Source organism: Dipteris shenzhenensis, chromosome 20 (genome assembly GCF_047967505.1).
Source record: "Dipteris shenzhenensis isolate YYH24624 ecotype China chromosome 20, Dip_SZ_1.0, whole genome shotgun sequence".
Classification (NCBI taxonomy): Eukaryota; Viridiplantae; Streptophyta; class Polypodiopsida; order Gleicheniales; family Dipteridaceae; genus Dipteris; species Dipteris shenzhenensis.
This window is the reverse complement of record NC_141615.1, coordinates 10,870,715-10,883,005: the sequence shown is the minus strand read 5'-3', so window position 1 is coordinate 10,883,005 and position 12,291 is coordinate 10,870,715. Positions and strand designations below refer to the sequence as shown.

Genomic DNA, 12,291 nt, shown 5'->3' with positions numbered 1-12,291 from the left:
CGCCAAAATTATATTCCATCACCGTCAACAATTTTGCGATGGGTAGTGCCTTTTACAAGCTCAAATGCTGGGGCTTGTTTTGAATGCTGTAAATTTTGGCACATGGCTCCATAAGATGCCCCTGAAACACTTCCTACATCAGTGAAACCAACCCCCGCTGTCCAAGACAAAGGAAAAGGCAAAATCATTCCTGCTGGTAATATTAATGGCTTGATGCCTTCTGCTACTCAATAAAAGCCAAGGAAAAAGTTGCCAATGATGGCTGGCAATCCCCGAAAAATCAGCTATGGTTAGGAAAACCTTCGACCTCACACTTGAACTGGTGCTTCCTCTAATGGGCATACTCCTGCCGAGAACTCTGGCATAGGCATTACTTGGGCTGCAGTGACTGAGCGTCGTATTTTATTCCCGGAAGATGATGTGGCTCTTATGTTGCCCAATCAGCATGATGCGATGCCACATCAAGATCATATCTTGGACCCTAAGGTGGACATGCAGTCTTGAATGCCTTTTCTGGAAGAGATATAACCCGCACATATCTGTAAATATGCTGGAACAAATAAAATGCTTGACTTATAATGTGCAAGGCTTATGTGACTTACGAAAATGGAGACTGGTATGGGTAAATTCCAGCCGAACATAGTGACTCTACAAAAGCATTAACAGCATGCATATGCAGGCCGGACGGGGCACTTTGTAGGATATGATAATATTATGCGGAAGAGCGTTCTTTCTCTAGTGCGGTAGTTCTTGTGAAACATGCACTTCAGCCTATTGTGGCTTTTAATAATCGAGAAGGTAGATGGTGCAATGTCTTGTAGAAGGGGGGATTTTTTAGTTTTCCTTGGTATATGCTCCACAATCTTCGCAATTCACAGCATTGATATGGCAGGCCATGAGGCAATATCCTTGGAGACACCATGCTTTTATTTGTGAAATAATGCTCTACATCAAGGGGATAATACCTTAAGTAATATGCATATGCTGGTTTCTGAGCGTGAGCGTTGGACTCACCTACTACTTCAGCTGAGACTTGCTGACCTATGGAAAAAAGTACGAGCTTTGATGCCTGGTTACACATTCCAGCACAATGCGCAGTCAGCCTATCGAGCTCACTTGGATCGTTGGTATGTGGTTAATATCCACCAATATGATGCATTTACTTGCCACTTTTGGGTCGACTATGCATATCCACACTCGAATAATTCTCCGCTTTAATTAAAGCTGTCTTTGTATGAGATGCAAAATGACAGGCTGCCCAATCAAAGGCCTCTTATTGTGAATAACACTTAATTGCAGCATGAGGCATACAAGGACATGGTCTCCAATGCCATTGCACCTCTTTGGACACAAAGTCTCATAAATGTTGAATATGCATGGACTGCATTTATCACTCGCATGCAGTACGTAATCCGTGAATATGGGAAGTACTACATGCACCATCTTAGGAAGGATGTTGCCAAGGCTAAAAACAACTGTCAGGTTTCGATAGATTGTAGTTACTTACAAGATTAATATCCTACTAAGGTGCCTGTCTATGTCAGGCTAGGCATCTTTTAAAATATAATGATAACTAGAAATTTGAAAAATGGGAAACCATGTTGGAGGTGGTGGCCTTCACCCCTCATTTTGGTGTGAAGCACAGTTTATTCACAGGGGAGACTCGTGCTTGTGACACGTGTATTTGCAAAGGAATTAATCCCATAAGCATATGTGGACTTTGGTGATCCTTGGATATAATGCCTCATTTGAAGACCCTCCTCACATCCCTCACGGGATCTTTTTGAGGCCTTCCATGGCTAGGAGGCGGGAGATTGGGATCCGCCGCACTGGTGCAGCTTGCGACATGTGGCAGCCTTTGATTGGCTACCAACATAGTATCAAAGCTGAAAAGATTCTGCAGACTGCAAGACGGACTGTGGGCGCGGCTATCGTGGGTGTGGCACGTGGCGAAGGTAGAGACTATTCCTAGCGGCAGACTGTTTGAGACTTTACTGCACTGTGTGACAGCAGCGGCTTCTTGATTGCTCTCACTTGGAGACCCCCGTGGACTTCTACAACAGGCTACCCAGTGCCAGGCTGATCTTTGTTGGTTAATTGGACTTTGGGGCAGCTTTACCCCATGTGGTTTGTCTCACATAGCCCTGGTTTGGTTGGTCCCTGCCTTGATTCGGTCATGGGGTTGCTTTTGGTTTCATCAATTGCACTTCAGTGTTTGTCCACGTGTTGGAGCAGGTGGCCTTCACCCCTTGTTTGGTGGGGAGCATGGTTTATTCGCAGGGGGGACTTGCGCTTGTTGATGTATTTGCAAAGAAATTAATCCCATAAGCATATGTGGACTTTGGTGATCCTTGGATATAATGCCTCATTTGAAGACCCTCCTCGCATCCCTCCATAGATTTTGTTGGGAGGTGAGGCTTGTGTGGCCAGAGGCGGGGGACTATGTGACTGCGGCAACTTCTTGATTGCTCTCACCTGGTGACTCCCGTGCTAGGCTGGTCTTTGTTGGTTAACGTGAACTTTAGGGCAGCTTTGCCCTTCGTGTAGTTTGTCTCACATAGCCTTGGTTTGGTTGGCCCCGCACCTTGATTCAGCCATTGGTTTGATCAACTACACTTCGGTGTTTGTCCAAGTGTTGGAGCTGGTGGCCTTCACCTCTCATTTGGTGTGGAGCATGGTTTATTCGCAAGGGGGACTTGCACTTGTGACACGTGTATTTACAAAGAAAGTAATCCCATAAGCATATGTGGACTTTGGTGATCCTTGGATATAATGCCTCATTTGAAGACCCTCCTCAAATCCCTCCCAGGATCCTTTTGGGGAGGTGAGGAGGCCTTGCATGGCTAGGAGGCAGGCGATTGGCACCCACCGCACTCAGTCCATCCTGTGACATGTGGGAGCCTTTGATTGGCTACCAACATGGTATCAAAGCAGTAAAGATTATGTAGACTGCATGACTAATTGTGGGCGTTGTTGGGATAAAGGCCAATTGCCTAGTATATATCCCTTTGTACCATACATACATAATAAGAGCTTACCTTGATCTGGGTGAGTTAGCACCCACAATTTCGGTGTTCTCCCTCTTTCTTTGTTGCTCTCCGATAAGACCTCCTCTCCATCAACTGGTATCAGCCAAGAGCCCGAACTTGTTACGTGGAGTCTCCTGCTTCCCGTGGGCTGCCCCTGGGAGCTGTATTTTGACATATACTAGCTCGTTCTTATTGTTTCAGCCATACATATCAAGTTGCCTCGACTGTTCCAGCAGTCTATTGCCTTGTTTGAGCAGGGGAGAAGGAATATTATCCATCTATGGTCAAAAACGACCTGCTGCTCTGTAATTCCAACCACTGGAAGTTGCTTTTTTGGGGCCCGAAAGCAAAAACGTCTTTTGCTTGTAGCGCTCCAATTGATCAAAGGCGGCTGGTACATTCAGATTTCAGTTGGGTTTATACCTTCAAGTTGATGCATATCAAGCCAAAGGTTAGCTGAAAGTGATTGCTTACAATTGATGCATTTTGAGCCTTTGTTTAGCTGAGAAAGTGAGCATAAGTGAGCAGTGTTTTTCTGAAGCTGTCTTGTATCCCAGGAAGGGATTATTTTTTGTGAGGGCAATACTCTTCCCACTAACGGAATTTTTTGGACAACAATTTTCAAAATTGTTGGGCTATTTCATTGTAGTTTATGCCTCAAATGCTTCAAGAAAAGTTGGTGATTGGCAGTTTGCAGTCTTGTGACAGCAGTAAAAAGTGAGCAAGTGGCTGTTTTCAGAAGTGAATATCAGATAATCCATAAGAAGTTTTAGTTTTTTGGACAATCTACAATCTTGTTTTTTAAAGCATTTCAATTCGAGATTTAGAGAAAAAGTTATGATGCCCGGTATGCCCATGATTTACAGTTTTGACAGTTTATGACAGCAGCTAGAAAAAGTGAGCAGGGGGCTGCTTTCAACAGTGAATATCAAAAAATTGCAGTAAACTAGAAGTTTGTAGATCTATTGGTTATCTACAACTTTGGTGTTTACAGCAAAGGCAACCGAGTTACGGTTGGGAAGATATTGATAGTTCAAAACAGGCCAAAACTGTTGCAGACTGTTATTACAGCAGTAAAAGTTTGCAGGTGGTGGTTTCCAACAGCAGATATAAGGAAATCTGTAAGGATTTTGGACTTGCTGTAAACTGAGAAGTTGTAGAGTTTTCTACAAGCTACATTTCTTCTGTTTACACTTTTTGCATCGGAGCTACCGTGCAAAAGCTATTGGCTAGTTTTGGGATGCCCTGAGGTCACTTACAGCAGAACATGTATTTGTGACAGTGATACTGTGGCTGTTGTCATTGCAATTGATATTTTTTGGACTTGAGTTTGGTACATTGGTGCAGTGTATCCTGATTGTTCTATCATCCATTGTGATGGCTTCGGCATTAGAGAATGCATTGTTTAACATTGAGAAGTTGCATGGCACAAACTTCTCCTATTGGAATACAATGTTCTAGTCCGGAAGAAGCAAGTAAAGCCTATAAAACGCAAAGCCTATAAGCAATTCAGCCCGTGCAGGAGGCTTGACAAGTAGTGATGTTGAGAGTAGCCTTCTCACTAAGGAGGTAAATAGAAAGAACAATGCTGGAACTAAAAGTTCAAGTGCTCTCAATGTGAGAGGGAGGTCATATTCCAGGGGGAAATACCACGACAGAAATACAAGCAAGTCTAGAAGCAAATCTAGAGGAAAATCCCATGCCAAAAAGGATTTGGAAAGCTTCTATTGTGGGAAGAAAGGCCATTTCAAAAAAGATTGCTACAAATGAAATAACGATAAAGGCTAAGGCAAAGCTAATGTGCAGCCCAAGAAGAAAGAAAGAAAGAAAGAAAGAAAGTTTATTAAAGTCTTCGGAAGACCAATGGGTCTATGAGACTGTGAAAATCTTGATACAACGAGCTGTGGTAGTGGGGCTACTAAACGAGCATCCATACCAATGCAAAATGCAAAATGCAAAAAATGCAAAAATGCAGAATGGTAGTACTAAGTCCTAAGTACAACATAGTCATGTCGATGGTCGACTATATATCAATCTCAACATCATCATCAATATCATCATCATCCCCAGCAACAGCAAGATATCTAGATGGATGAGGCAATGGAGGCATGAAGCTGATAATAGAGTGCTGTCGGCCACTCAGAGGTGCAGTCCTGGCACGTCTCCTGGTCGTAGCTCTGCGTCTAACCAGGGCTATTGTGACCCCCGCCGGTCGGGCTCCGACTCTAAACAAGGAGGGGATGTCTCCAAGTGTGATCTGTGTGTCAACCCTCTGTCTGAGCTATCGGGTCACGGGCTCCGGGTCACGGTCATGTCGAGGCCTCGTCTCGTTGGGGTCCATGTGATCTAGCTGAAAAAACTCCATGATAGAGCTCTGAGAGGGATCAACCGAGGAAGAAGTCTGCTCCTGTCTCCGTGCTCGGAGTATCCTCTCACGGTGTCTAAGTGCCTCATGAATGAAACCTGCCAAACACCGCTGATCTGGGTAGGAGAGGAAACGGGCTAAAATCCCATAACTATTCCTAAAGAGGCAGTGGAAATGTCCTCGGATCTCATAGTACATAGGACACCTAAAGATAAAATGCTCCTTAATCTCAACCTCCTATATGTCACACAGTGTGCATATGTGCCGCTCCCTGGGTAGTCGCTCTACTCTGCCGCTCTCGATGCGAAGTATGTGTGAAGAGACCCGGAACTGCCCAAGAGAGATCCTCAGCGAGTGGGGTGGGTGAATCTGTGTGTATCCTAGTGGGTCAATGAAACCCTCCGCTGTGATATGTAAGAAGTGATCTCTGTAGAAGCTAAGCTTCACTGGGAGTTCACTCGGTTCCAACTAGGTCCAAAAAGTGTGTAGCTGTAGTAGATCCTCATGGATAACCCGGTTGACCTCGTGTGATAAGAGGGGAGAGAACAGAGCATCCATGTTATACTGGAAGGGAGGTAGTCTATCCATGTGGAGCCCCAGTCGCTCAAACCATCTCTCTGTACATGCATACCAGCACCTCTGATCTCCTCCTGCTGCGAGTGCCATAGAAGAGGATAGAGCTATCCATGGTAGCCTGCTACGCCCCGAGGTATAATCCCCATATTCCCTAACTCGATACAGATATGTGATGACCTGAAATGCAGCATCTAGCTATAAAGGGGGTGACCCAAACTCAGCCTGAATGCTCTGGTGAGGAACAGATGACTTACCACGAATCATTCGTGATAACATGAGAACCTGTAGCCGCTCCACACGGGCCCACTCTGTATCCGACAAGTCTGGCCCCCAACAAGGGCTGCCGTGCATCCCCGCTGGGTGAGCTAAGGAGTCAAAAAGCAATCCCTTGGTACGTGAATCTTGAAAGTGCGAGCGGAAGCATTGCCTCTCTAGCCTGGCCAATATAGAGGAAGTGAATGCCATTGTTGACAGTGAGCCTTCATGCTTTGAGGATGCTATGTCTAGGAATGACAAGCATAAGTGGGAGAAGGCTATGCAGTCAGAGATGGATTCTTTGATGAAGAATGCTACTTGGGATTTGGCTTATTTGCCCAAGGGAAAGCATGCATTGCCATGCATATGGGTTTACAGGCTGAAGATGTCTCCAGCAGATGCATTGCCTAAGTATAAGGCAAGGTTGGTAGCCAAGGGTTTTAAGCAGGAGAAGGGTATTGACTTTGATGAGATCTTTTCCCTAGTGGTGAAGATGACTACCCTTCGTATAGTGCTTGCATTGGTTGCCAGAGAGGACATGGAGCTTGTCCAAATGGATGTAAAAACAGCTTTTCTACATGGAGATCTTCATGAGAACATCTATATGCAGAATTTCAAGGGATTAGAGAGGGATTTGAGGTTACCAATGAGAAGGCTTCTTTGTGTGGGACACTAGTATGTTGTATTGTACAAAAGGACATGTTGAGCATTTATGGTTGGGGAGACCTCTCACCCATGGTTTGGAACCCATTGTCCTAAATCCTATTAGCCATTAATCTGGTCTCCCTTGGATCTACCCCTTGATCCATGGACCAGATTGAAGCACACTTTCCCCTCATCCCCCCCTCCCTTGGATCTACCAATTGATCTAATGGCTGGGAGTGCTCTACCATAAATTTGAATGAGACCCTTGGATTGGAGACATGAGCATTGCAGTTTTGTACTGTGATAGTCAGAGTGCCATCCAGTTGGCACGGAATCCTGTCTTCCATGCGAAGACAAAGCATATTGATGTGAAGTATCACTTCATCAGAGAGGTGATTGAGGACAAGCGCATCCAGCTTGTCAAGGTTCACACAGATGAGAACCCTGCAGATCTTCTTACAAAGAGTCTTTCCTCGGAGCGGTTTGCACACATTGCAGAGTATTGATGGGTGTCGGATGACATTAGAATGCCCATCTTCTCCCTTAAAGGCGCATTGGCCTTTAAGTGGGAGGTTGTTGGGGTAAAGGTCAATGGCCTAGTATATACCCCTTTGTACCATACATACATAATAAGAGCTTACCTTGCTCTGGGTAAGTTAGCACCCACAATTTCGGTGTTCTCCCTTTCTTTGTTGCTCTCCGATAAGACCTCCTCTCCATCAAGCGTGGCACGTGGCGACGGCAGAGACTGTGTGGCGGCAGACTATTTGTAACTTTTTTGCATTGTGTGACGACGGCGGCTTCCCGATTGTTCTCACCTGGTGATTCCTCGTAGACTTTGGTAGCAAGCTACCCGTGCTAGGTGGGTCTTTGTTGGTTAACGTGGACTTTGGGGCGGCTTTTCCCCATGTGGTTTGTCTCACATAGCCTTGGTTTGGTTGGCTCCCGCCTTGATTCGGTCATGGGGTTGCCTTTAGAATTGCACTTCGGACTTTGTCCCCGTGTTGGAGCTGGTGGTCTTCACCCCTCGTTTGGTGTGGAGCATGGTTTATTCGTAGAAGGGACTCACGCTTGACACGTGTATTTGCAAGGGAATTAATCCCACAAGCATATGTGGACTTTGGTGATCCTTGGATATAATATTTCATTCCCTCCTCACATCCCTCCCAATATCGTTTTTGGGAGGTGCGTAGACCTTGCCTGGCTAGGAGGCCAAGGATTGGAAACCCTCGCAGTCAGTGCATCTTGTGACATGTGGCAACCTTTGATTGGCTGCCAACAACCAAGGCTAGGCAACGAGGCTTTTGAAATAAGGGCTGCTCATCTAAGGAATTTTGCAAAAGCCCGCACCATAAAAGATATTGTGAAAGCATATGCCGGGGTTAAAGATGTTGATGGTAACCTGACCACCTCATTGGCACAATTAGCCTAGGCTTGCGTGAGCCACTATGCCAAACAGTTTGGGCATGTTACTTTCCCAGCACAAGATATACTATCGGCACGACCAAAGATTCTCTGCCATGCGTGTCCAATTATGTCCCATGAATAGGCCATACAGAATAAGGCACCTTTCAAAGAGAGGGAGTTGAGCGATGCAATACGTTCTTGTGGCAAATAAAAGTCTCCAGGCTGTCCTTGGGATGTCCTTGGGATGTTCTCAAGTATTGGGATGTCCTTTCACCTAGCAAGCCAACTAGTTGGAAAAAATGGTTGGTCAAATTATCTCCTAAGAAAACTTGTGTGAATATTTTATTGACTAGAGGCTCATTACACTTATGCTAGTCATTTAGAAGCTTGTTGCTGAGAAGGCAGAATCAAAGGTTTCCTACATGATAGGCTACATCCTACTCAGCATGGGTTCATTCCCCATAGACATATTACAGATAATATTGCTAGTGCCTATGTTGGGATAGCAAAATACACTCAACAAGATGTTCTCTTGTTACAAGTGGATATTGCAAAAGCTTTTGACACTACAATGGGATTTCATCTTATAGACTATGCAATTATTGGGGTTTGGGAAAAAGATGCACCATATCATTTACTGGTTGTATCAAGTATTCTCTCGAGGTCTAACCAAGGATTGGACTCCCCGTCGTTTGTACGTCAAGGATCCCCTCTCAATGCATTATTATATGCAATAGCTACTCATCCAATGCTTCTTTACATAGATCATCTTGTTGCTAAGGTCGCTTGCATGGACTAGAGAAGCATGAAGGGAGGTCAATGATTGCACAAGTATATGCCGATGACTCTTTCTTCATTCTCAAGAACAAAGAGAAGGATCTTTCCCACGTCATGCGTGCTTTATCATTGTATGGTTTGGCAACTGGAGATAGACTTTCAAAATCTAAGCTTCTACCTCTCTCTCTCTCTCTCTCCCCCCCGCCCCCAAGAAGGTATTACCTAGGTCCATGGCATAACATTCTATGGCGTAGGGAGATTGTTTCATCTGTGCAGCTCGTACGTCATCTCAGTTATCCTTTGGAATGGAAAGCTACTCTTCGTCTGCAAACGGATTGGGTCCTCACCACAAGCTTAAAAAGTTGGAATATTGGAAGTTAGCCACTTCACCCTTCCATGTCCAATTCCGTATAGTACAGTTAATCTTGGTTTTGATGTTTGCTAGACAAGATATCACTTTCTTCATGTCTACTATCTTGGAGGCTTTCTAGCGGTCTCAGCATGGTGGTAAAGGCTTGAGGTTACTTTCCTTAGAGCACCTCCTCTCGCCAAGTACACGTGGGGGACTAAATATTCTTAATATGCATTTACACATCCTGGCTCACAAAGGGTGAACGGTGCTCGAGTTTATGCAAGGTGATTCGGCCACTAGTGGCCAACTCACTGGGATTTTCTTCTTGGCCATATTGATGGCAACGTTAAGGGATGCCCTTTGGTGACCTGCACGCTTTCTAATAGGAATGGCATGGTCGGGATGCTCTTGATGGTAACTCTTTCCGTGCAAAGAGAATACATTAGTTGCACATCCTTTGGCAATGCAAGAGCCCAGATGCTCGTATTTTCTTTGGTGTTTGCACATCTTTTGGCAATGCAGGAGCCCAAATGCTGGTAATTTCTTTGGTGTAAAGGGATCCTTGCTGTGGCAAATGTGCTTGATGAAGCAAGTGCTGTGCTGTCTTTTCCTGCTGCAGTCAGACAATTTGGCTTGGGACAGCCCTTTGGCATATACTGTCATAGATGCTCCATGACATCAGTACCCTATCTTGAGCACACATCGTCTCAAACACTGGGCTCTTCTTTCATATGATTCTGGCTGTATTCTGCCCCCTTGGATTTCAACCTATGCAAATCACATCTGGTCTTTGACATGTAATGCATCATGGTGGCGAAAAAGATTGCAACAACTTTGGGCTTGCACACTCCCTCTTCATCCACAGGTTTTCTTGTGGTGGGTTATGCTTCGTATTCTTCCATATGGCAAGATCTTGGCACGTCAACATATTGCTCCTGCTACCTGTCACAAATATATGGTCCCAAGAGAGTCCATGGCCCATCTCTTCTGGCATTGCAAAATCCTTCTACTCTAAGGATTGTGGAGACGGTAAGCTTTGCTCTCACTATTGTAGCCAACAAAAATGCATTTAATGGCCTTGTCATCTGGCTTAGTGACTAGGCATATCTGCATAGGCTGTGCAGCCAAACACCCTGAGGTAGTCAACCTTGGGCTTTCTGTTATACGAAGCCTCGAAGTGAGTAATGGTTTTAAAGGCCTTGGTTGGGCATCTGTTGAAAATGTGTGTTGCACACATTATCACCTCCATCCAAAATCTGTGGTAATCTTTTCCCTTAATCATGCATGTGGCCATTTCCATCAAAACCCTCTATCTAGTCTCAAAGTCAGCACTTTCCACCCTAACTCATTCCTAGCCATAGCCACAGCTTCTTATTCTTATTGCAGCAGCTTCTACCGGCAGTTTCCTTCAGCAAGCTCTTCTGGTTATTTGGGGTCCACCCCGTTAGGCAGGGATATGATCTTCTTTTCACTTGTGTTCGTTATTGGGCACTTTGGACTCTATGAAAATACAGAAACCTTTGGTAATCTCTCTCTAGCCAAGTTTCATTTCTTCTGGGCATCCTGCAGCAATTACTGGCTGCCACCAAGTACCAAGTACCGTCTTCAGCACTCTAGTTGAGCATCTCCTTGCTCTGCAAGTCACAGCGATCTTCTGCTGCCCTAAGGTGGTTCCCAAGAATATCCTCTTCTCGATCAGTTTAACAATTCTTATTCCTTTCCTATGATTAAATCCCTGAACCCCTTTTCAATTATGACGTACAATGACATGTGATTTATTATACTTTTTGGGATGCAGGGACATTCACTGACCCAACGAATCATTTGAAAGCTTCAAACACTTATTTCCAAAAAGGAGTGTCACCAGGGAAACCAAGAGTATGCCTTCGAAAATTCCCGACATCATGAGATTAATCAAACTAATCATAGAGCAAATTTCACTTTATTGCTTAACGAAACACGCCTCAACTCACATATTTGAGATCCTGCGCCGAATGGCGATCTCCTTACTCATTCTAGCAACCGAAGGAAGCTTGAACTCAAGTCGCGCTATTCACCTAGTACTTATCCATTTTCAAAGCGTTCAAATATTTAGCTTATGGATGCCAAGGCCACATCTTATTAATTTTTTTCCCCTCCAAGCCCTCGGGTTGGGAAAAGGGTTTTTTTTTTTTTGGTGGTCAAGTTTGACCAGATTAGTGGATCCCCTAGGGTTCGTCAGTGATTAGTTGGGTGGTTACAGTTTAAAACATTAGCCCTTTCTTTTTTAAAAAAAAATTGTGTGTTTCAAATTGCCATTTATGGAGACTCGTTCTCCCTAACTACCTTTTAAAAAATCGTTTTTCTTTTTAGCTTGCATCTAAAAGCCCTTGCTTTACTACTACTCCAGGAGGTAGTGCCCCACGCACACTCGTGCACTCTTGTTTTTTTTTACAATTCTCCAAGTCAAGTGATCAGGTCCTCCTTAGCTATCTTTGATTCTGATTTAGTTCATATGTGTTAAACACCTAGGAGGTAGTGCTAACAAAGAGATGACTGCTTTTGTGAGTTTTTACTTGTAATTTTTAAAAATTTTAATCAAGCCATGTGTTTCAAATTGCCATTTATGGAGATCATCTTATTGCATGCACGATTTTTGCTATGTTTGTGCATTGTTGGGACTTTTTTTTTGTTTGCATATTGACCTTATTGTATGTAGTATGAACTTTCTTCTATACTTTTATGTGTGATCATTCCCTCTTTTAAATTTATGTGCATGTTGTTTGAAATGTCTACTTAATTGTCTTTTGGACTGGTGTTAATATGTGTTACCTCCAACATTCGAGATGCTCTCATGCTCCATAATTGCAATTTATAATTTGTGACCTTGTGTTATATATTAGGTT

At 44.2% G+C, this 12,291-nt stretch overlaps 1 protein-coding gene across 1 annotated transcript in view; it reads right to left on the bottom strand.

Annotated features, from left to right (window-relative positions):
• The window catches only part of LOC147889268 (cyclin-dependent kinase-activating kinase assembly factor-related / CDK-activating kinase assembly factor-like protein), a 61,444-nt gene extending 49,921 nt beyond the window's left edge, over positions 1-11,523 (bottom strand). Inside the window, exon 1 of the mRNA XM_087391728.1 lies at positions 11,380-11,523. Coding sequence (XP_087247854.1) covers positions 11,380-11,420 — 41 coding nt within the window. The 5' untranslated portion in view covers positions 11,421-11,523. The remainder of the gene's footprint in view (positions 1-11,379) is intronic.
• Between the last annotated feature and the right edge of the window lie 768 nt (positions 11,524-12,291).